The sequence below is a fragment of the Chelonia mydas genome, chromosome 7 (assembly GCF_015237465.2).
Source record: "Chelonia mydas isolate rCheMyd1 chromosome 7, rCheMyd1.pri.v2, whole genome shotgun sequence".
Taxonomy (NCBI): domain Eukaryota; kingdom Metazoa; phylum Chordata; order Testudines; family Cheloniidae; genus Chelonia; species Chelonia mydas.
This window is the reverse complement of record NC_057853.1, coordinates 117,666,973-117,688,604: the sequence shown is the minus strand read 5'-3', so window position 1 is coordinate 117,688,604 and position 21,632 is coordinate 117,666,973. Positions and strand designations below refer to the sequence as shown.

The window sequence follows — 21,632 nt, the reverse complement described above, 5'->3', positions numbered from 1 at the left end:
GGCAGTGTTTTGTCCCTGTAGTGCTGCTGATGGAGAGTAGAACTGACCAGCTTTGGAGCTGTATTTTATGAATGTCTTTTACTTGTGACCTAAAGCGTGCTACAGAATGGGACTCACCAGCTGCTTCAAAGATATGCCGCCTTTCTGAAACAGACACAAGCATTTCTTGCAGTTCCTGGCTGAGTTTGTAGTTTGCTTGTTCCTTTAGACAGATGCGCTTCTCCAGATCTTTAAATATTTTCTGACGGTTCTTCACATTCTTCTTGTGCAGCTGTCCATTTCCAGTTGAATAAAGCAAATATGAGACTTTAATAAAGCTGCTTGAACAAACTTTATATGGAAATCTACCAACTAAAACACCACCTTGGGGCTCAGTTTGCTTTTATATTTGGCTAGTTGGTTCAATGCAACTTTATTTTACACAGCACCTTTCATACAAATTGTATCCTAACATTCTTTATGGAGTATCAATGTAACCACTAGCAGACAGGAAAAAGCTAAGAAGTATGGACCAGCTGGAAAGAGATTTAAGGTGAAACTTGGAAAGAGGTGTAGTCAAAGAAGCAGAGATGCAGGAGCACTATCTCAGATTGCAGTAGCTACAGAGAAAAAGACTCGTCTGCCAACTTTGGTGAAATTGTGTGAAAGGATGGAGAGGAAGGCGGAAAATGCTAAAGCTGGGAGGAGGAGCATAGGGAGACAAAGTTGGGGATGGTGTCAGTTATTGCACGCTGGAGCAAGTCCATGGAATCTTTTAAAAACAAGGGCAATTTCTATTTGGATGAGCCAGTGGATGGGTGCTGTGTGCATGCTTCTTTGTATGTAGGCGAGCAGCACTATGCATGTGTAGGAGTGAGAGGCTGGATATGAGAAGCCCATAAAGAAAGCTGTTTCAGTACAGAAAGCAATAGGAGATGAAGACCTGGAGGAAAACTTGACTAGCAATGGAGCAGAGTGGAATACAAACACAATGCTCTGCAGGTAGTGATATGCAGATTAGCAGTCAAATGTGAGGAAGCAGAGTTCGGTGTCAAGGATAATACCAAGGTTTTGGGCAATGGGAGGCTCAGTTGAGGAGAGAGGGAAGGAGTTGTGTTGAACAGTGCTACTCACAGGTTCATCTGTTCAATTACAACACATTTAGGCGGCTCCTTCACGGAGCCGTGAGCATGGGCATGTACCTGATGTTTCACCACTCTCCCTGACACTTGCCCCTTCTGCAGCATGAGGAAGACCCTGGCATACATCTGCCTTGAGTGCGCCAGGTTGCAGCCCCTTTTCTGGCTCCTCCAGAACCTTCTCAGTTTCTGGCTGTACTTTTCCCCACAACTTCTGGTACTTGCACACCCCATCTGTAGCCCCACGAAGTCGTGAGACCTCGTCAGCCTCCGGCTGGGGAAGGAGCTTTTAGATGTGGGTGGGCTTCTGCCCGCCCTCCCCCAGGAACTCAATAGGTACAACACATTTTGGATTTACCTTATCCATCACACCAAGCGTCTGCTCCATTACTGAAACCTGTTGGGTGATACGGCTGTCATAGTTTAGTACGCTTAGGAACTGCAGAATAAAAAGAGAGAAATCAGACTACTGCGTATTTCAACCATTCCAAGATCCTAGGTTGGCAGTTAAGCTATATAAAGTTTAGAAAAAACATTTGTTTTAATCTTGGATAGCACAAAGCACTTCTATAAACCATAAAATGAACATTTCTAAGATGATGTCTTAGACGCTGCTTGAATACTTGAGAACATTCTATTCAAGCATTCATTATGTCTAGCATTGTTAACCCTAATACACTCCGTGTGTCTGTTGTTAGAAGAAGCTCTCAAAATCTGTAATCTCTCAGAGTAAAGGTTTTAAAAGAAAGTCCAATGGTTTAGGTGACTAAGGCTCTGGAGGTTATGCTCTACATAGCAAAGGCACACTTTTACCAGCCCTTCTCCCAGTGACAGAACCAGGCTGGCTAAGTCCATTTACACTGTATTAATTAGATGTGATATACTCCCCAAGCCATGTTCATGGGGGAGAATGCAAAATGTTTCCGCCTAATCTAGCTAGACAGAGACTAATGTCCCACGGAGCCCATAAGCACGGTTCTAACAGATGGTACCTTTTGAGAAGGAACGCTTTTTCTTTATGAAGTGACCACCTTATAGTTCTGAATTTTGTTACTTTACTTTCACAGTAATTTTTCTAGATAATTTATTAAAATCTTTCTCTGGGAGACACCAATAGGTAGCATATTGTTTCCAAGGATCTTGTTGTCAGTTGGGAAACAAAATAGTCTTAAATAACTCGTGACCAATAGCAATCAGATGTTTGTAGATGACTTGTCCACTTCCTGGTTCAGGTAAGCCTTTTTGGGATCACCCAAACAAATAGCAGCGCACTGTTGGTGATTTTGCTGCAGGAACTTTCCAGCTTACAGTCACCTTTTGGGTACCTGTTGGCTCTTTTGTTGGCATCAGTCCTAACAGTCCCCTTTTTGCTCTTCTGAAGTGAGAAAATTCAAAAGTGGCTGCCTTTTTTTTAAAAAAAAAAAGCACACTAATAATGTTGTGATTTTCTGTGACATACCAAATGAAGGCACTTCAGAACTTTCATTTAAGATCAAGAATGTTTTATTTAAAGATGAATTACTTAAGCTGTGAAATCCTGATTCCTTGCTTTAACTGCCAATATTGATACTTGGAAGTTTAGAACCAATTCTGCCTGCAGTTACACCTAGGCTTAACAAAATTCAATTTTTTTTTTTATAATTTTGACAATATCAGTGGCTATTAGACAGGATGGGCAGAGATGATGTACCTAGCCTCTGTTTGCCAGAAGCTGAGAATGGGTGACAGGGGATGGATCACTTGATGATTCCCTGTTCTGTTTATTCCATCTGGGACACCTGGTACTGGCCACTGGTGGAAGACAGGATATTGGGCTGGATGGACCTTTAGTTTGACCCAGTATGGCTGTTCTCATGTTCTTATTAAATTAAGTGAGGGGTTAGGGCAGCACTGATACAAGTGCTGCAAGAGGCTCCCTGTATGGCTGAGGGGCCCAAGACACCCAAGTGCGGGGGAGGCTGTGGTCCCGGTCCAGCAGAGCAGAGACCCCCAGCTATGGGGCATACCACCCTGCTGCTGAATGGCTGCTTCCTGGGGACAGTCCAGCATACTCCACTGCTGAGTAATTGAGTGGGCTCGTGACAGCACATCCCTGTGGGCCTAGTTCCAGGGTGGTCTGCACTTGCCGACTGTTATTGATGGATTTTTTTTTGAGAATGGGGGTTCTCTTTCTGAGTGTCAGGTGAAATTGACATTTACCAATGACTAATGATTTTAATTGAATCTTCCCAAGCCTAGTTACACCTGTACAACTCCAAAGACTTCAGAGTTACACAAATGTCAAAGAAAAATTTAGTCCTTAAGGTTAAATTGCTGTCCTAGCTTGGGCTGGGTTTCCCTATAGATGTAGGACAACTGAAGAATACAAATAATGGTACAAACATGGGCAGCAGCTTTTCTCCAGATAAAATCTCAATTTCAGAGTTACTTACGAGCTGGCGATCGCGTGAAACATGCAGTTTTTGAATATCCCGAGCCCTCTGGTTTAGATCTTCCATCAGCATCTTCATTTTTTTATGTTCCCATTCCAGCTGAAATATCCCTTTAGAGAAGTCTTTACTTTCCACCATGCTAGCAATTTTCTTTTCTCCTTGAGCCTGAAAAAGATTAATTTTAGCATAATTTATGGATTACAGAATCATGTTTTCTGTAACAGGATGAACAGGACTTCTAATTTCAGTAATTTTAATGTGCCACATTGCAATCATTTTCAGAGGCTGGTGTCCAGACAGACTTTATGTCAAAAAAGCTAACAATGTTAGGAACCATCAGGAAAGGGAGAGATAAGACAGAAAATATCATAACACCACTATATAAATCCCTGGTACGCCCACACTTTGACTACTACATGCAGTTCTTGTTGCCCTATTTCAAATACATACTAGAATTAGAAAAGATATAGAGAAGGGCAACAACAATGACTAAGGGTATAGAACAGCTTTGGATGAGGAGAGATTAAAAAGCCTGGCACTTTTCAGCTTGGAAAAGAGATGAATAAGGGGAGATATGATAAAGGTCTGTAAAATCATGAATGGTGTGGAGGAAATGAATAAAGAAGTGATATTAATTCCATCACATAATACCAGAATCAGGATCCCCCAATGAAATTAATAAGCAGCAGGTTTAAAACAAAAAAAAGGAAGTACTTCTTCACACAATTCACAGTCAACCTGTGGAACTCATTGCCAAGGGATGTTGTGGAGGCTAAAACTCATAACCAGGTTAAAAAAAGGATTAGATAAGTTCCTGGAGGATAGGTCCATCAAAGGCTATTAGCCAAGATAGTCAGGGATGCAGCCCCATGCTCTGAGTGTCCCTAGCCTCTGAGTGCCAGAAGCTGGGAGTTGATGACGGGATGGATCACTTGATGATTGCCTTGTTCCGTTCATTCCCTCTGAAACATGTGGCTTTGGCCAGTCAGAAGACAGGATACTGGGCTAGATGGACCATTGGTCTGACCCAGTATGACCATTATTATATTCTTTTTTATGGAACTTGTTGCCTGTTGCTGACACTTTAACGCTACTGCTTCAGCCTTGTATCACAGATGAGGGTGAAACAAATTGCAGTCAATACCTGTCTGTTCTCCCACCTTATATAAGTGCTGTGGCCCATGTTTTTAAAGGTATTTAGGCATTGCTGAGCTTAGCTTTGTAACACCTAACTGATTTAGGAGCCTGTCATTCTCAATGGTGATTTGGGAGCCTAAATCCTATCAACTGTCAATGGAATTTTGGCTCCTAAGTGCCTAAATCCTTTTTGGAAAGGACATTGAGGCTCCGAAATGAGGTAGGCATTGAAACGGTGAACTCAGCAATGCTGAAATACCTTTAAAAACATAGGCCTAAGCATTTTTCCTCCACGCGTGCCAAAGGCGGCACACAAGCTGATCTTTAGTGGCACTCTGCTGCCAGGCAGGGTCCCGGCTGCCAGCCCCGCTCCGCCCACTGCTGGCCTGGATGGACGGAACCCCAGCTGAGCAGGGCTGGCGGCCGGGACCCCGGCTGGCAGGGGCTGGCAGATGGAACCCCAGACCGGCAGCGGGCTGAGCAGCTCAGCACACTGCCGGTCTGGGGTTCCGTCTGCCAACCGCGCTGCCGGTCTGGGGTTCTGTCCGCTGGCCCCTGCCAGCCGTGGTCCTGGCCGCCAGCCCCGCTCAGCCCGCTGCCGGCCCAGGGTTCCGTCCATCCAAGCCGGCAGCTGGTCTGGGATTCCGTCTGCCGGCCCCTGCCAGCTGGGGTCCCAGCCGCCGGCTCCACGCAGCCTGCTGCCAGTCTGGGGTTCCGTTGGGGGCCCCTGTAAATGTAAAATTTATTACTGGCACGCCAAACCTTAAATTAATGAAGACTTGACACGCCACTTCTCAGAGGTTGCCGACCTCTGCTCTACAATATTTGAACTTGTCCCGGTTTCAGGTATTTTGCAGTTACCACTGAAGGTTGTATGCAGTAGCAATAAAAAGCAAATTTTTATGCAGCTGGGATGGCAAGAAAATAACCTTTATAGTGAGTATGAAAAATGAAATGTGCCATGTATGATCCCACAATTTCACCTTTATATAAAAGGAGAATTGCTTAATTTTTGGAAGTTTCACTGTAACCCAACATTCAGTTACCTGACATGACTGCACAACTGGGGAATGTAGGAGTGGTGTATAGGATATTAATTCTCTATAAACAGCATGGACATAGTGCTTAAAGATGCTGTCTTTCCACTGATCAGGATTCCAGTGATCAGTGCTCAGGATGGTAGCCTTTATATTAGAGATGTTACAGAACTCATAATAGCTTCAAGGACCTTTCAAAACAAAGGTGACAACTGAGCCCATTGGTATATGGAAGTGCATTAAAAGAGATGAAATCAGTATTACAGAGATGTCAAACTAGATAAAAGCTGCAGTCTCCAAAGGAAAATCCATTCATTTAAAGCCCTTAATTTCCTCCAGAAAATGTAAATTACCCGGATTGTGCAATTCAGTTCTTCTATAACACTCTTGTGAATGAGAATAGCATCAGTATAATCTGGTATTAGCTCAGCAGCACTCTCCAATTCCACCTGTCCTTGTTTAAGCAGAAATTGGATAGTCAAATCCAGTTGAAACCTCATCTTTTCCTCTCGTAGCCTAAAATTGCAGAGAATCAATAGTAGTTTTTAGTGATTGATAAAATGCTTGTATTTTAAATCTTCTCTATGATCAGAGGGTAACAGAAAGATTAGGAAATCATCTGAAAACCAGAAAGGGTCACTGCAATTTTCATAATTCTTTGTGTTTGCTAATGACCAAATGCAAGTTTCAGCAAGGGTTTGCTCCCTCACACCCTGTTTTCTCCTATTTGCTCCTACAGTGAGTGCTTCTTTCTACACAGACTGTGTTTTGTCTTCACTGCCAGGTCAAGCAGAGGTTATAAGGGAGAAAGCCCCTACTGAACAAAGAAAAACTTTATCAATAATTGTAAAGGCATGACAGAAACCTCCCCCATCCTAGTCAAGTACATTTCTTTTTGTTTAATTATCTTGGAGTTTGTTCCCAAATAACACTCCCATCTCAAAGGTGGTGAGAACCAGGTGGTGTAGTAGCTGATAGAATAAGAAAAATACAGCATTACGTGTTGGAACCTCTCATTGAAGTCAAGGCTCTTTCAGAATTGGGCTCTATGTCTCTTAGATGAGTTTTAGAGAGAAGTGTGATACAGTACAGAACTGTACACTTCTCACTAGACTTAATTCTGCGTCAGCAGAGTGCTAAAGTGTAGATGAATGTGAATGTAAGAATAATAAGCAAAATTACGTATTGAGTTCATTTAAAATTTTTTCAGTGTCCATCCTTATCTTCTCATCATCATCCATCCTTTTCTGGAGAAAGGCCTGCATCTCCGCTAGCGTCAGGGCTTTCCGTTTCACCTAAGCAAACAACATCACAACTACTTGAACACACTGAACTTTGCAAATATAGAGGAAAACCTTTTATGGTAGACAGACTTTTGCTCATTCTTCACAAGAACAGATATTTAAGATCTGAATGAGGGAGCTGGCTACCTTCCTGACTCCCATTAAAGTCTACGCAAGTCCACAGTTATAGTCCTTAGCTGCTCTTTGAAAGTTTACCCTTTACTGATGCATATTTTTTTCCTATGAGAGGAAGGTCTCATTTCCTTCTCACTTCAGCAAAGCAAAACGGATCTTAGCTACATCTTTGGATATTTAAGGTTTACATCTTGGTGACCTTAATTATATTAGTATAATATAATATAATTTAATGTAATATCTTAATATACCGTAACCTCAATTAATAGTGTAACAGGGCTTTCTATCAACATGTTAGTATTTGCTCTTGATGCACTAGGAAGGAAGAAGCATTCATCAGGGTAAACAAACGCAGCAGATTTACATGTAGGTTACAGATGCAGAATGGTAGGATACACCTTGATGGTTTGCTTTTGTTTTGGTGGGGATGGGGGAAGGAGAATGAGGAGGGATACTTTGAGACAGCTCCTACTTCCCACTTATTTTCTTTAGAGGAGAGCAGGATGTGGCTTCCTCGGAAGCCATTCATACTGCTCTGTATCTGCTGAAAGAGGGAGCTTTGCTAGAGTGTGATGACTACTCAGCTCATTCACACTCTGGAAGTGAGCTAGGGACTCACAGATCACCTACACTGTGCTGCCACTTGCTTAGTCCTCAGAACTTGATGCTCTGGGTTAAGATCCCAAAGCATAAAACAGTAAATCAACAGCAAAATAAATCTGATGGAAATCACTTGACGTACCAGCTGTTCGCTTTCCACTTTTGTTCGTCTAGCCAAACAGAAACGTTCCCAGACCGTCGGGTCTAATCCCTCAGGCATGTTTTCAGGGTCATCCATTTCATCTATGGCTTTCATTAAATGGGCAAGTGCCTCTTCGTAAGCTCTGGCTGAGCCTGGCCGATCTCCATAAGGGTTAGCAGTGTCAAGGTGCATCTTGATCTTCTGGGCTCTGGTGTCATCAACCATGGCATACATAGTAAAATAAATATTTTATCTTTCTTCTTACTTGCTACATAGAACAAGGTCTTGTAGCACTAAAAACGCTTCTCACCATTGTCTTAATCTCTTTCAGCATGCAACCAGGAAATATTATTTAAAAAACATGAAAAGGCATGTTTTGGGTGGTTATTTATTAATTATTATAATCATAAAATCCTAGAATATCAGGGTTGGAAGGGACCTCAGGAGGTCATCTAGTCCAACCCCCTGTTCAAAGCAGGACCAATCCCCAACTAAATCATCCCAGTCACGGCTTTGTCAAGCCTGATCTTAAAAACTTCAAAGGAAGGAGATTTCACCAGCTCCCTAGGTAACCCATTCCAGTGCTTCACCACCATTCGATCCCTAGTCTGTAGCGGTACATGAGATTCTTCCATCCTAAGTGCAGGACTCTGCACTTGTCCTTGTTGAACCTCATCAGATTTCTTTTGGCCCAATCCTCTAATTTGTCTAGGTCCCTCTTTATCTTATCCCTACCCTCCAGCGTATCTATCTCTCCTCCCAGTTTAGTGTCATCTGCAAACTTGCTGAGGGTGCAATCCACGCCATCCTCCAGAAGATTTTCATAGAATATCAGAGTTGGAAGGGAGCTCAGGAGATCATCTAGTCCAACCCCCTGCTCAAAGCAGACACAATCCCCAATTTTTTTTGCCCCAGATCCCTAAACGGCCCCCTTAAGGATTGAACTCACATCCCTGGGTTTAGCAGGCCAATGCTCAAACCACTGAGCTATCCCTCCCCCCTAACCGGCCCCAGCACCAACCCTTGGGCACTCCGCTTGATACTGGCTGCCAACTAGACATGGAGCCATTGATCACTACCCGTTGAGCCCGACAATCTGGCCACCTTATAGTCTCTCCACCTTATAGTCCATTCATCCAGCCCATACTTCTTTAACTTGCAAGAATACTGTGGGAGACGGTGTCAAAAGCTTTGCTAAAGTCAAGGAACAACACGTCCACTGCTTTCCCCTCATCCACAGAGCCAGTTATCTCGTCATAGAAGGCAATTAGATTAGTCAGGCATGACTTGCCCTTGGTGAATCCATGCTGACTGTTCCTGATCACTTTCCTCTCCTCTAAGTGCTTCAGAATTGATTCCTTGAGGACCTGCTCCATGATTTTTCCATTTTAAATAGCATATATAATGTGGGGAGAGGAGAAGATTGCTTTAAAATGTCTGTCAGTCATCCATATGATAGTTGGTCATCAACAATGGTTAATGACCATCGTCATTACAGAGGTGCAGTTTTAAAAACAGGTTAATAATCAATGGCCTACTGCTAACTAAGATACTTCACAGAGCTTAGAAAATAGACTCTCCTCTCCCATCATAAAGGTAAAAACAATAACATGTAGAAAATGGTTTGAGCCAAAGGGAATTTTACCGTGGTCGGCGTTTGTAAAGTTTGAAAAGATGATCAATGTGATGCGCTGGAACATCAGAAAATTCCTTTTTAAAGCCACGTTCCAGAATCTAGCAGGAAAAATAATCAGCAAAACTTCAGCATGCACATATCCTAGAAATATAGAATAATGATGCATGCTAAAAGGTGCTAGGTGGAGTTGGGCTATTTCATAGATTGCCTCTCTCAGAGATGACAATTTACCATGTTTGCTGTGCTTTTTAAAACCCAGAGAAGTGTCTACAAAAAGTGAGACTAGCAGGTTAAGCGTAGACAGTGGTCTTGGCACTTTGCAAGAGACACAGTCCTTGCCCAAGAAACTTACTGAGGCCTGATCCTGACCCAGCCAAGAACTGGAGCATCTGAGTATTTCCACTGACTTCAGTGTTTCATCAATCTGTATGGAACTACTCACATGTTTAAGTGTGCTGCTGAACTGGGGCCTAAATACTGTATATTCTGGAGGTGTAGCACCAAACCTCTTTTTTTTTTTTTTTTTTTGCAATTGCATCTGCTTGAACATATGACTAGGACTCTTACTTTGTCTTCAGCTACTAAGTTGTCATAGGTCTCCCTGTAAGCATCATGTTGTGCTCGTGCAACCTGGACCGCCTCTGCAGTACTGAGCTGTAACAAAACCAGATGGATTTCAGAAACAGAACTAAAAGTAAACACAGCTGCTGGAATGCAATTCAAATGTATTACACATGCTGAAGAGATGTCTTGTCTCAGCTTAAGATACAACAATTGGGTTAAATTCACCTCTGGTGTAACATGCTCCTAAGCAGACACCACAGACAGCACTCAATATGTCATGTGCCTGTCTGATCTCTAAATTGGATTCCTGCAAGGCTTTCTATATGGGGCTACCTGTAAAGACCACACAGAAGGGTCAGCAGGTGCAAAATTTAGCTACCCAACTGCTTAATGAAGTTTGTCATAAGGAGCACATTATTTAAGTGCTCTATAGACTGCAATGGCTCACTATGCAATTCGGGGTGCAATGTAATATGTTGATGATAGTGGTCCCCAGCTACCTGAGTGTCTGCCTCTCTCCCTGAATAGCATGACAGGTGAGATCAGCTAGTGCAAGAGGTCCCTAGGTTTGCATATCTGTAGAACTGGTCCAACAACAGATTTATAGGTGAGCTTCCAGGACAATTAGTCAGAATTTTATAGAACATTTGTAGACCTGTATATACTTGTGTACAAGTGCAGAAATGTTTGTTTTGAACTCCAAAGTCACTATGTTGGCTTATACATGGTTCGTCAGTGGTGGGCAAATCCCGACAACTGCAGTTTCAGGAAATTAATTCAAATTTCTCCGAATTTACCATTTTCTTCTCTAAGAAAGATGGCAACATTAGATATCTTTTTGTGCAGGGTTCTTGTAGCAAAGGCATTATCAGTGCTACCAGACAAATTACAGACTGCCACAGGACACTAAAATAGTGTATTTGACAGATAATGGCATGCTTTCCTCAGGGTACGGAAATTTACACATGTAATTCCAGACAAGCTGAGAGAAGTATATACCCAAGAAGAGGTGCCTTTATTATAGGAGTCTTCTGCCACCCTTAAAAAAAAAAAAAAAGATGAACAGCTGTGTAAATCATGAGGGAAATTATCTGTGGCAGTTTGAGCAACATTTTTATTTGTAAAGAGCAGGTTCCATATGAAAATGGTTGGAGCCTTATAGTCCAAGTACTGGACTCACCTTCTCCTTCTGCTTCTTGTCAAGGAAGTGGTTCAGTCCAGCTTCTCTTGTGCTCAGCTCTTCATCCAACAGCAAAGAGTAAAGGAGGTTGTTTATTTTGAGTTCCTCCTGTGGAAAGATTGTAAGGAGAAAGATCAGCACGCTTGCAGCTTGGGAGATGGAGATAAAATTCCAAGATCTCTGCCTTACCTGGTATATGACCATCTCTGATTTAACTTTCCGCTCAAAGAGCTTGCTCACAGTGTCATCAAAAGTTTGTGTTGTTTCCTGAATGGAGGTCTGAAGTTTCTTCAGTTCAGTTTCTAGAGTCTGGGGGGGAATGGGAAGGAGGAATATTAAAGCTAAAAGAATGTGCATGCTTTTAAATGTGTGGGTGGCTGGAGAGGTGCACAGACAGTGAGCACTTTGGGTAGGGACCGTCTTTGTGTTCTATGTTTGTACAGTGCCATCCTGCTCCTTGACTGATGCTCCTAGGTTCTACCGCAATACAAATAAATAAATAATAATAATATAATATAATCCAGTGATGACATATCTAGAAAACAGACAATAAAAATTGATGATGGCTCATTTATTTACATCATTAGACCATTCCCCTTCAGAAGCCATGAATGCCAGCTTCATTATCTTCTGCTCAGGTGGAAATCCCAGGTTTATGAAAAAACAAATTTTAGTCATGTTGGTCTGACAATATAGGGACTGTCTTATGACATGCTGAGTTCCTTCTCCTGTTGAAGTTAATGGGAGCTGAGAATCATACCCAAACCTCGTCATTTAAATCAAAACTTCAAAGTGTGTGGCTATAGGTTTTTTATTTTATTGTTGAAAAAGAGAGATTACATAAAATAGCTTTGACCATTGACTTGCAATGAAACTGAGGAGCCTAAAAATGGGACTCAGGAGCCGAAATCAGGTAGGCACTTGAAAATATTACCCAAAGATTAGTTTTTATTCCAGTTAGCACTACTGAGCTGAGAAAGTAGTTTCAGAATTAGCTAGGTTCTATTTTGAACTATCAAATTCAGCTAAATTCTGGGGAGTCATTACATTATTGATAATATTACAGACAGAAGGAGCCAAGATTTGTTTAAACCAGGCATGATGGGTATTGGAGTGCGCAGCGCTTCATAGGATCAAGCCCTTTATTTCCACCATCACATAAAAGCTGTATTTGAGTAAAAAGTATCAGAAACAATGCTATAAGACAGTAGAAAAAGAAAGGATCTTTCAGCCAAAAGGGCCCAACAAATGACACATTTGGAATGAGGGTGTGGCAAGGCTGACTGTTCTGCTGCCCAAATTTCTCTTTGAAGAATAAAAATTGTGAAATTATGTGCATCTGATATGCATATTCCCTGCAGCTCTGTTAATGGAATGTCAAACATCTTTCTGGAAATAGTTGTACATTTGTGATGGAAAGCAATAAAGCAGTTTAATCAGACTCGGAATGTGCTAGTTATCACAGGTAAACCTCGTCTTTTCTGCTTTAAGTTGGGGCTTCTACAATGCCACAGGTAACTTTGTTAATTTTTAACACTTACTGGCATTTTTTTATTTTATTAAAATAGATCTGGGTTTTCCCCCTTTAAGAAACCAAGAGGTCATGTCAATAAATCCTGAGAAAAAAGAGAAACTGTGTGTAAGGACGTTGAACAAAATCACTCCTTTTCTCATTTTATTTTACCTTTCTGTATTTTTCCCTTTCTTCATTCAGCTCCTTAACTTTTTTCTCAAATTCCTTGAATACTTTCTTTTCCTCTTCATTCCAAAGGGTATCAGGTTTAGAAACAAAAGGAGGTGGGGGAATCTCCTGAAGATATCAAAACAGCCATGCAATTCATGAGCGACATCAATTCTCCATTAAAGAGCACTGAGAAAAAGAACGTACAGCACCAGCAATAAACCTCTCAAAGTTTATTGTGAGCTTCATCTTAGTAGCAGCTGGAAGAACTACACAAGTCTTGCACCCAAAGAATGTATATCTCTGCTTTGGCCCTATTTTATGTTCCTTGACTTCCTGGAGTAACACCAGTGTTGAACCTGCAGCATTTGCATGGGATGGAGCACTAACTACACCTACTAGCAGCACCAATGGTTATGGTGTGAGTAACATGGCCATTTTTGCTTTCATTCTCTCACAGAAAATCATCAGATACAATAAAATACAAGTGAGATTTTTCGGCAAGCTCAGTACTACTACTATTGCTAAAAGATCAGTTTTTCCATTATAAATCCATCAATTAACTCCTAAGCCAAGATGAACTTTCATTTCCTGAAAACATATCAGCTTTAGATAGAGTACTTGGGTCTCTTTTACTTTTTCATTCTAGAGCACCATTGTACTTGGACAGCAAATGTTTTCTCCCTCTATTATTGCATCGGGCTTCCTTCGCTGTAGAAGGTAGAGCGAAGCAGCCTCTCCTAAGATCAAGGCCAAAACCCATTTATGAAATGGCCATTAAAGAAGTAATACCAAGTCAGGTATCTATACTTGCTACTCTACAGCACTAATACATCACCTCTGAAGCAAATGAAGCCGACACACTAAATTCCTTTGGTCACTGCTTAATCTCGGTCTCCTAGAATCATCTGATTTGAAAGGGAACTATAGTGGATTGATCTTCCCATCCATTCTCCTGTACAGTGGAAGAATTGATTCAGTGTCCCTAAATCATCCCTGTTAGCAAGGTGTAGTCTCACCTGGAATAGCTCCAATTATAAGAGTTCCACAACCTCTTGGGTTATCTTGTTCCATTGCTTAACTCCTTTAGAAAGATTTGCACTGCTAGTGAAAATTCATATTTATACAAAAATATCAAAGGTTTCCTCTTTCAACACAATTCTTATGACAAAACATTTTCTCAGGAGTGGTGCTTAAGGCAAATTTTCACCATTTCTGTCCTTTTGTAATTCTTGGAATTCCAGTTAGAATTCAGAAATGGTGAATTTTATTCAGTTCTAATAACAACTGTTACTTTAATCATATGAGAGAAACAACTCACAATCTTCAAGATGTCTTCCTTTTTGATTTCTAGGACCCCATTCATCATGTCATAAAGGGCACGCTGTCTTGCGCTGTTCTGGAAAAGATAACAAATGAAAAGAAAATGCTGCAGAACAGGGTACTTGGATGGCTCAGGCCTTTCACCTCTACGGTGCCAATGAGAATCTGTGATATGTCGCCAGTGAATGAAATGCTGTTTGGTGACCTATGGGAAATACACTAGCAATCTCAGTCTGATTTTTGGTGGACAGATGCCCACATATCAAGTAACTATCACTACAATGGGCACCCTAGTTTTTTCAGAAGGGAGGTTCTTCTTAGAGTGCTTGCTCATTTCCATTCCATGTTTGCCGTGCACAGTCGCTGGAGATTTTTTTCCTCAGTGGCATCCACCGGTGGGATCCTGGTGAAGGTGTCCCTCCTGGCGCTTGGCCCACTGGACAATGGCCTATGCAGGTTCAATGGCCTTTTTGGAATCCATGGCGTTTTCCCTAAGCACCGGACCTGCTTTCCAGATGCTCATACTTGGTGGTGTCAGAGATGGGCTCCTCTGTCACAGTGACCACGACCCGACCCAGACTTCGGTACCGAGCCCAGTACCAATATTCAGGACTTGGGACTACATGATGTGGTCAGTGCAGAAAAAGAGGGGGAAGGCTTCCGTGCTTCCTCCCCAAATGAAGCAGTCGGGATTGAGTGGCTCAATGCCTCAAAGTGACTTCAGAGCTCACCAAGAGCTACCATAAAGGGTGGCTCTGAACCTAGGGCTGGAAGTGGAGGTGCTTAAAGAATCCTCCTACAGCCTGATCAACATCTTGGCTGCAGTGGTCCTACCCCTCAATGAGACTGTTATGGGTCCAGTCAGAAACCAACGTCAGACTCCATCCTCTCTGCCCCCTACTTCAAAAAGAGCAGAGAAAAAGTACTTTGTTGCTGTCAAAAGGTAGGAGTACCTATATTCCCATCCCCCTCCCGGACCCCTTGTGGTTGTAGCAGCCAACGAAAGAGACAGGTAATGGCTGCAGGGTGCAGCCCCCAAGGTGAAGGATTCAAAGAAGCTGGACCTGTTTGGTAGAAAGATTTTTCCTACTGGGGGGGTTACAGCTCCGCATTTCCAACCAGCGGACCTTGCTAGGAAGGTATAACTATAACGTCTGGGACTCCCTGTCAAAATTCAAGGACTCGCTGCCCCAGGAGTCCAGACAGGACTTCTGCAGTCTTGTGGAGGAAGGGCGGGCTGTAGCCAGGGCCCCCCTCCAGATGGCCCTAAACACAGCTGACATGGCTATGGCATCGGCGGTAGTCATGCAAAAGAGCTCTTTGCTCTAAGCCTTGGATCTACCACCAGACATTCAGCTGTCCATTCAGGACCTCCTGTTTGAGGTAACTTCCCTCTTCTCTGAACAGACAGACGCAAAGCTCCACGGCCTGAAGGATTCTAGCCTTTGTGTTCCAACACCTTTGAGGAAGCACTTCCGACCTCAGCAACCGGTCAGCTTCTCATCTCTGCCACCACGTCTGGACCTGTTCAAGAAATGAAGCAGGGATTATAAGCATAGGCAACTGCCCCCATCCGCTTCAGCCTCTCTACTGGGCCCTCACAGATATCCAGGAGGCTCCAAGCACAACTTCTGAAGGGGCGCCCGAGGGTGTTATGTCAGTTCACATACCAGATCCTGCTTCCCCTTTGTTTTCACACTGACTCTTCTACTTCAGTCCAGCGTGGTCCCTCATCACCTTGGACCATGGGTGCTGAGTATGGTGGAGGAAGGTTACACCCTTCAATTTTCTTCTACCATCTTTGTCCCTCTTAAGGGACTCTCCTCACGAGCAACTTCTAGTCCAGAAGGTGCAAGCCCTCCCAGGGGACATGGAGGAGGTGCCTCAGAACTTGAGAGGGAAAGGGTTTTCTCCCATTATTTTCTAATCCTGAAGGCCAAAGGGGGTCTCCGACCCATCCTAGGCCGGCACTGCTTCCACAGTTATCTCAAGAAACTGAAGTTCTGCATGGTCTTCCTGGTGTCCGTTGTTCCCTCCCTGAATCCAGGGGACTGGTATTCTGCCCTCGACTTGAAAGATGCCTATTTCCACATCTTCACTTTTTGGGGCCACAGATGGTTCCTCAGGTTCATTGTGAACCTGACCCACTACTAATTCACCATCCTCCGCTTTGGCCTGTCATCAGGCCCTCAGGTTTTCAAAAAATGCATGGCAGTGGTGGTGGCTTCCTCAGAGGTAAGGGATATGAATCTGCCCTTACTTCGATGACTGGCTGATCAAGTGCTGGTCCAAGGCCTACGTGAGAGCTACCTTCCGAGCCTTGGGGCTATTGATAAGTGAGCAGAAGCCACCTCTCATTCCTGGCCAGAGGATAGAATTTATTGGTGCAGTGCTCGATTCCACCTGGGACAGAGTCTTCCTCCCAGAGGCTCGCTTCCAGATAATGTCATCTCTGATATAGCAGGTCAAGGCCCACCCCGTCACGACAGCTCATTTCTGCCTCAAGCTTTTAGGTCACATGGCAACATGCACATAGATTCATAGATATTAAGGTCAGAAGGGACCATTATGATCAGTACGTGGTGCAGCACGCGAGACTGCAACTCAGACCCCTTCAAGCTTGGCACTCCTCGGTATACTTGCTGAGCCATCACCATTTGGACTTGGTGCTTACAGTTCCCACACAGGTCCTCATGTCCCTGGTGAAGAGATCCCTGGTTGGTAGGCTTGGGCATTCCCTTCATCAGTCTCCAAACCTCAGTATCCCTTAATCTTGGATGCATTCGAGCTAGGTTGGGGGGCTTACCTTTAGCACCTCAGGACTCAAGGTCTGTGGTCCCTGGAGGAGCTCTCCTTGCACATAAATGTCAGAGAGCTCAGAGTGGTCCACCTAGCGTGCCAGGTGTTTTTACCCCAGATTGTAGGCAAGGTTGTGCAAGTTCTTATGGACAACATGGCAGCCATGTTTTACATCACCAGGCAGGGAGGTGCACACTCTTCCCCACTCTGGTAAGAGGTTATTCGCTTGTGGGAATATGTGTGAAGCACTCGATCCATCTCGAAGCTTCTCACCTTCTGGGAGCCCAGAACAATCTGGCAAATCACCTCAGCAGATTTTTCTCCTCTCACTATGAGTGGTTCCTTTGCCCTGATATAGCCAGGATCATCTTCCAGCGGTGAGGGACTCCCCTCATAGACATGTTCACAATCAAGCAAAACAGGAAGAGACAGCAATTTTGCTCTCTGTGTAGGTGCAGCCCAGGCTTGCTCACAAATGCCTTCCCTGCTCCCCTGGACAAAGCATCTGTTCTGTGCATTTCCTCCCATTCCTCTCGTGCATAAAGTCTTACTCAAAGTCAAGTGGGACAAAGCAAAGGTTATTCTCATAGCCCCAGCGTGGCCATACCAGCCCTGGTTTAGCAAGTTATTGGACCTGTCAGTAGTGACCCCATTGCCACGCCCTCCCCTTCCAGACCTGATCTTGCAAGATCACGGCCGATTGCTCCACCCAAACCTCAAGGCCCTCCACCTGATCACATGGAAGTTCCATAGTTGAGCTGGCTGTTCGGAGCAAGTCCACCAGGTATTGCTAGGTAGTAGGAAACCATCTACTAGAGTGACTTACCTTGCCAGGTGGAAGTGTTTTTCTGTGTGGTCGTCCCAACGAGGCCTCTCACCCACTAGGTCTGTGCTGGAGTATCTGCTTCATCTGAAACAACAGGGCCTAGCCACTTCGTCGATTAAGGTACACCTAGCAGGCTTTTCCACCTTCCACCCTCCGGTGGATGGTAGGTCTGTCTTTTTGCATGAAATGTCGATTCGCTTCCTCAAGGGTTAGAGAGACTTTACCCTCAAATTTGTGAACTCATTCCCCTGTGGGACCTAAACCTGGTCCTGTCAAGGCTCATGGGTCCTCCCTTTGAGCTGCTGCTGTCGTGCCCTTTGTCATATCAATCATGAAAGGCTGGCTTCCTGGTATCGATTACCTCGGCCAGGAGGCTCTCAGAGATCAGGGCCCTTAGATCACAACCCCTGTATATGGTGTTCTTTAAGGACAAGGTACAACTTTGCCCCCACTCCGCATTCCTCCCGAAGGTAGTTTTGCAGTTTCATCGTAATTAGGCTATTTTTCTGCCACTTTTCTTCCCAAAACTGCATAAGAATGTGGAGGAGCAGCATCTTCACATCTGGCCTTCTACATAGAAAGGACCACGCCATTCCGTAAATCCACACAGCTCTTTGTGGCAGTAGCAGACAGGATGAGAGGCCTACTAGTTTCAGCCCAGAGAATTTAATCCTGGATCACTTCCTGCATTTGCACGTGCTATGAGTAGGTGGGTGTCATCACCTGCCATCTTGACTGCTCATTTGACGAGAGCTCAGGCTTCATCAGCAGTGTTTCTGGCCCAGGTCCTGATCCAGGACATTTGTAGGGCAGCGACCTGGTCATCGGTACATACTTTCTCCTCCCACTGTGCCATCACCCAGCAGGCTAGAGAGGATGCCAGATTTGGCAGAGCAGTGTTGCAAACCACATGTCCATGAACTCTGAACCCACCTCCTTGGGTACCTAACGTGGAAAGGACATGAGCAAGCGCTCGAAGAAGAAAAAACAACTACTGACCTTTCCATAACTTGTTCTTCGAGATGTGTTGCTCATGACCCACCCTCCTTCCCCTCCGTCGGAGTTAGCTGGCAAGAAGGAACTGAGAAGTTGCAGGCTGGCTGGGCCCCTTATACCGGCACATGAGTGCACACCACTAGAGGGCACTAGAGCCAGCCCAACAGATACCACTCTGGCAACTGTGCATGCAGTGTGTACACACCAAAGGTGGAATGGACATGAGCAATACATCTCGAAGAACAACAGTTACGGAAAGGTTAGTAACTGTTATGTCAATGGATGCACAGGCATGACCTACTTACTTACTCTGATTAAGGTGTTGGCAGGTTAGCGTGGGGGAAGGTTCCATTATCACTGCCTATGGTATACCTATTCTGTGGCCAGATCTTTCTTCCAGGCTGTTGCAGATACATACTTTTTAAAGCCAGAAGGGACTATTGTGATCATCTAGTCTGACTCCTGCAAAACTCAGGCCAAAAAGCCTCACCCCCAAATTTCTGCATCAAGTCCATAACTTTTGATTGAGCTAGAGCATATCTTTTAGAAAACTATCCAGTCTTAAAATCTGTCAAGTTGAGACCTTTCACCAACACTAAATATTTTTTAAAATAGCACCCCTAACTTAATTCCTTCCTTCCTCCATAAGATTGCTATTTAGTTCGGATTGTAAAGGATGGTGAGGGAAATGGACTGTAATATATTTAACTATAATTGCAATAAGTCCCCAATGCTAAGTGAGTTAGCAAGGAAAATACTGCTTCAACAAAGTACCAGAGCAGCAAGACGTCTTTCCATTTCAATCTTAGCCATCATCTCCGCTTTCGCTCTCTGCTCTGGAGTAAGGTATTTTTCAACTTTAATCTGTGAAGACAAAGAGACTCAGCTCAGGTTTTCCTCTGGGTAGGTTCTTTCACAGAATTTTTAGAAAAACATCATAATATGGGCTAGCATGCTTATTTCTTTGTATCGCTGCTCTCTGTATCTAAGTAATACTCCTCAAAATGTTCACTCTCTTGTGAATATACAGTACAGATTTCTCTGCACATAGTCCAAAAGCCATACTCTAAACTAATAAAACATAAGCTCTTCCCATTTTTTCTCCTGTAGATTGTGTTTTGTGTTATGCATCTGGGTTTTGTGGTACTGGAATGGAGGGGATTGGAACATCTCCCTCAACTAATCAATCTATCTAAAACTACACTACTAACATTACTCCCTTCCTTGTATCCCTTCACTTACTCCTTTATCTCCTGTAGATTCAAGCTCCCTGGCTCCTCACCTTCAAGGTTTTGTATTACTCTGCCTCCAGTTATAGTGCAACACTTAAGTTAAACATTAAAAGGCTCAAGTTCTGTTCTAGATCTAGAACCCATGGACTCCTAGTACATTCTACATTTGGCAAAAATACCACCACTAGTGTGTACGTCACACAAAACAAGGTGATGGCATGTGTGTTTCCAGGACTGACATGATGTAGAGGAATGCATGAATCTGAAATGAAAGCAGATCCTGCAACCAAATCTCATTTTGGGAGAGAAGACAGAGAGAAAAAGTATAGATCAGATGAATAGCGTAGCGTGTGCCAAGAATTCTGTGATGATTCATAACTTGCTAATTAAATTTAGAGGTACTATGCTATCTATGCTTTGACACCAAAATGACAGACACTAGCACCTGCAAAAACTGCCTGTTTGGGATAAATTCAGACACTGTACAGAAGGCAGATGATTGCCTATGAAGAGATCACATTGAAAAAACAAATGTGTGAAACAACATAAGAGACGCTCACTCTAAGTCCCATCACAATCCATCCATAGTTACCATCTGATGGCTGTTCAATGATGTATATGAAACAAAGTTCTGATCTCAGTCCAGTTTCTAGTGGCTAGGTATCCACTTCAAAATTAACACCCTTACTGATCACTACTGCATGGGGGGCGGGGGGGATGACTCAGAGATGAACAGAGAAACTAAACCATGCTCTGACTGCCACAGAGGTGTTCTCTCCAGGTCAGGGTTGAGGCACAATGTCTGGGCAGGGTAACTGTATGAGTCTACTGTCCGTGCCATGCTGGACATGGTCTATGGATAAACAGAAGGCTTTGTTTTCCAGAGATGTTAGTCAAGCATCTTTACAAGCACCAAATTTAACTTCAAAGATTTTTGCAAATTTCTTTCCACTCTACAGACAGAATTATTCAGAATCTTCCCCCAAAACCTGGAAAATCCAAGGTAATGCAGAGTACAAAAAAGGGTGAATGTGTACATGGACACATCAGTTTTATGGCTACTTTCTGTATACTGACATAATGGCTTGAAATGATGGAGAACCAGAGAACTAAGTCTGCACAAGTGTATAAAAGGGAATGATTTATTTTTCAAATACCTCTGAATCCTGGACAGTGAGAGCTCGCTCTGGTATCTCATCATCTGTCAGAGCTGGCTCCCAGACCTCCTCCTGGAGTTCGAGCTGTTCCACGATTTCTTGGATCCTCAGGTTCCTTTCCTTTACACGGGCAATCTCCTGCTCCTTCTGTCGAGCGACGGTGTCAAACTCCTTATTAAAGGCAGTTTTCACTTTGTAAATGATGTCCTGAAATACCACACAAGGAAATGGAAACACTGCAAGGGTCACATCCGTCTTGACTGGACATCACTCACCAACAAGTCAGAAGACAGAAAACCAAGTGTGTCTGCGTGTGCCTGTGTGTGTAAACTACCACACCTCCTTCATAATAAC

General features: G+C 43.6%; 1 protein-coding gene across 6 annotated transcripts in view; it reads right to left on the bottom strand.

Annotated features, from left to right (window-relative positions):
• CFAP43 (cilia and flagella associated protein 43) overlaps positions 1 to 21,632 on the bottom strand; it is an 89,444-nt gene that overhangs the window by 992 nt on the left and 66,820 nt on the right. For 5 of the 6 annotated variants that reach the window (XM_037903958.2, XM_043551817.1, XM_043551819.1 and 2 more), the window contains 14 exons: positions 21,279 to 21,485; positions 19,664 to 19,753; positions 14,267 to 14,344; positions 12,949 to 13,074; positions 11,454 to 11,573; positions 11,265 to 11,372; positions 10,088 to 10,174; positions 9,530 to 9,618; positions 7,885 to 8,092; positions 6,907 to 7,019; positions 6,078 to 6,240; positions 3,551 to 3,715; positions 1,477 to 1,557; positions 118 to 271 (listed from right to left, as the gene is read on the bottom strand). In XM_037903958.2, coding sequence (XP_037759886.1) covers positions 118 to 271; positions 1,477 to 1,557; positions 3,551 to 3,715; positions 6,078 to 6,240; positions 6,907 to 7,019; positions 7,885 to 8,092; positions 9,530 to 9,618; positions 10,088 to 10,174; positions 11,265 to 11,372; positions 11,454 to 11,573; positions 12,949 to 13,074; positions 14,267 to 14,344; positions 19,664 to 19,753; positions 21,279 to 21,485 — 1,789 coding nt within the window. The remainder of the gene's footprint in view (positions 1 to 117; positions 272 to 1,476; positions 1,558 to 3,550; positions 3,716 to 6,077; positions 6,241 to 6,906; positions 7,020 to 7,884; positions 8,093 to 9,529; positions 9,619 to 10,087; positions 10,175 to 11,264; positions 11,373 to 11,453; positions 11,574 to 12,948; positions 13,075 to 14,266; positions 14,345 to 19,663; positions 19,754 to 21,278; positions 21,486 to 21,632) is intronic. The other variant, XM_043551818.1, reaches the window with a different exon arrangement.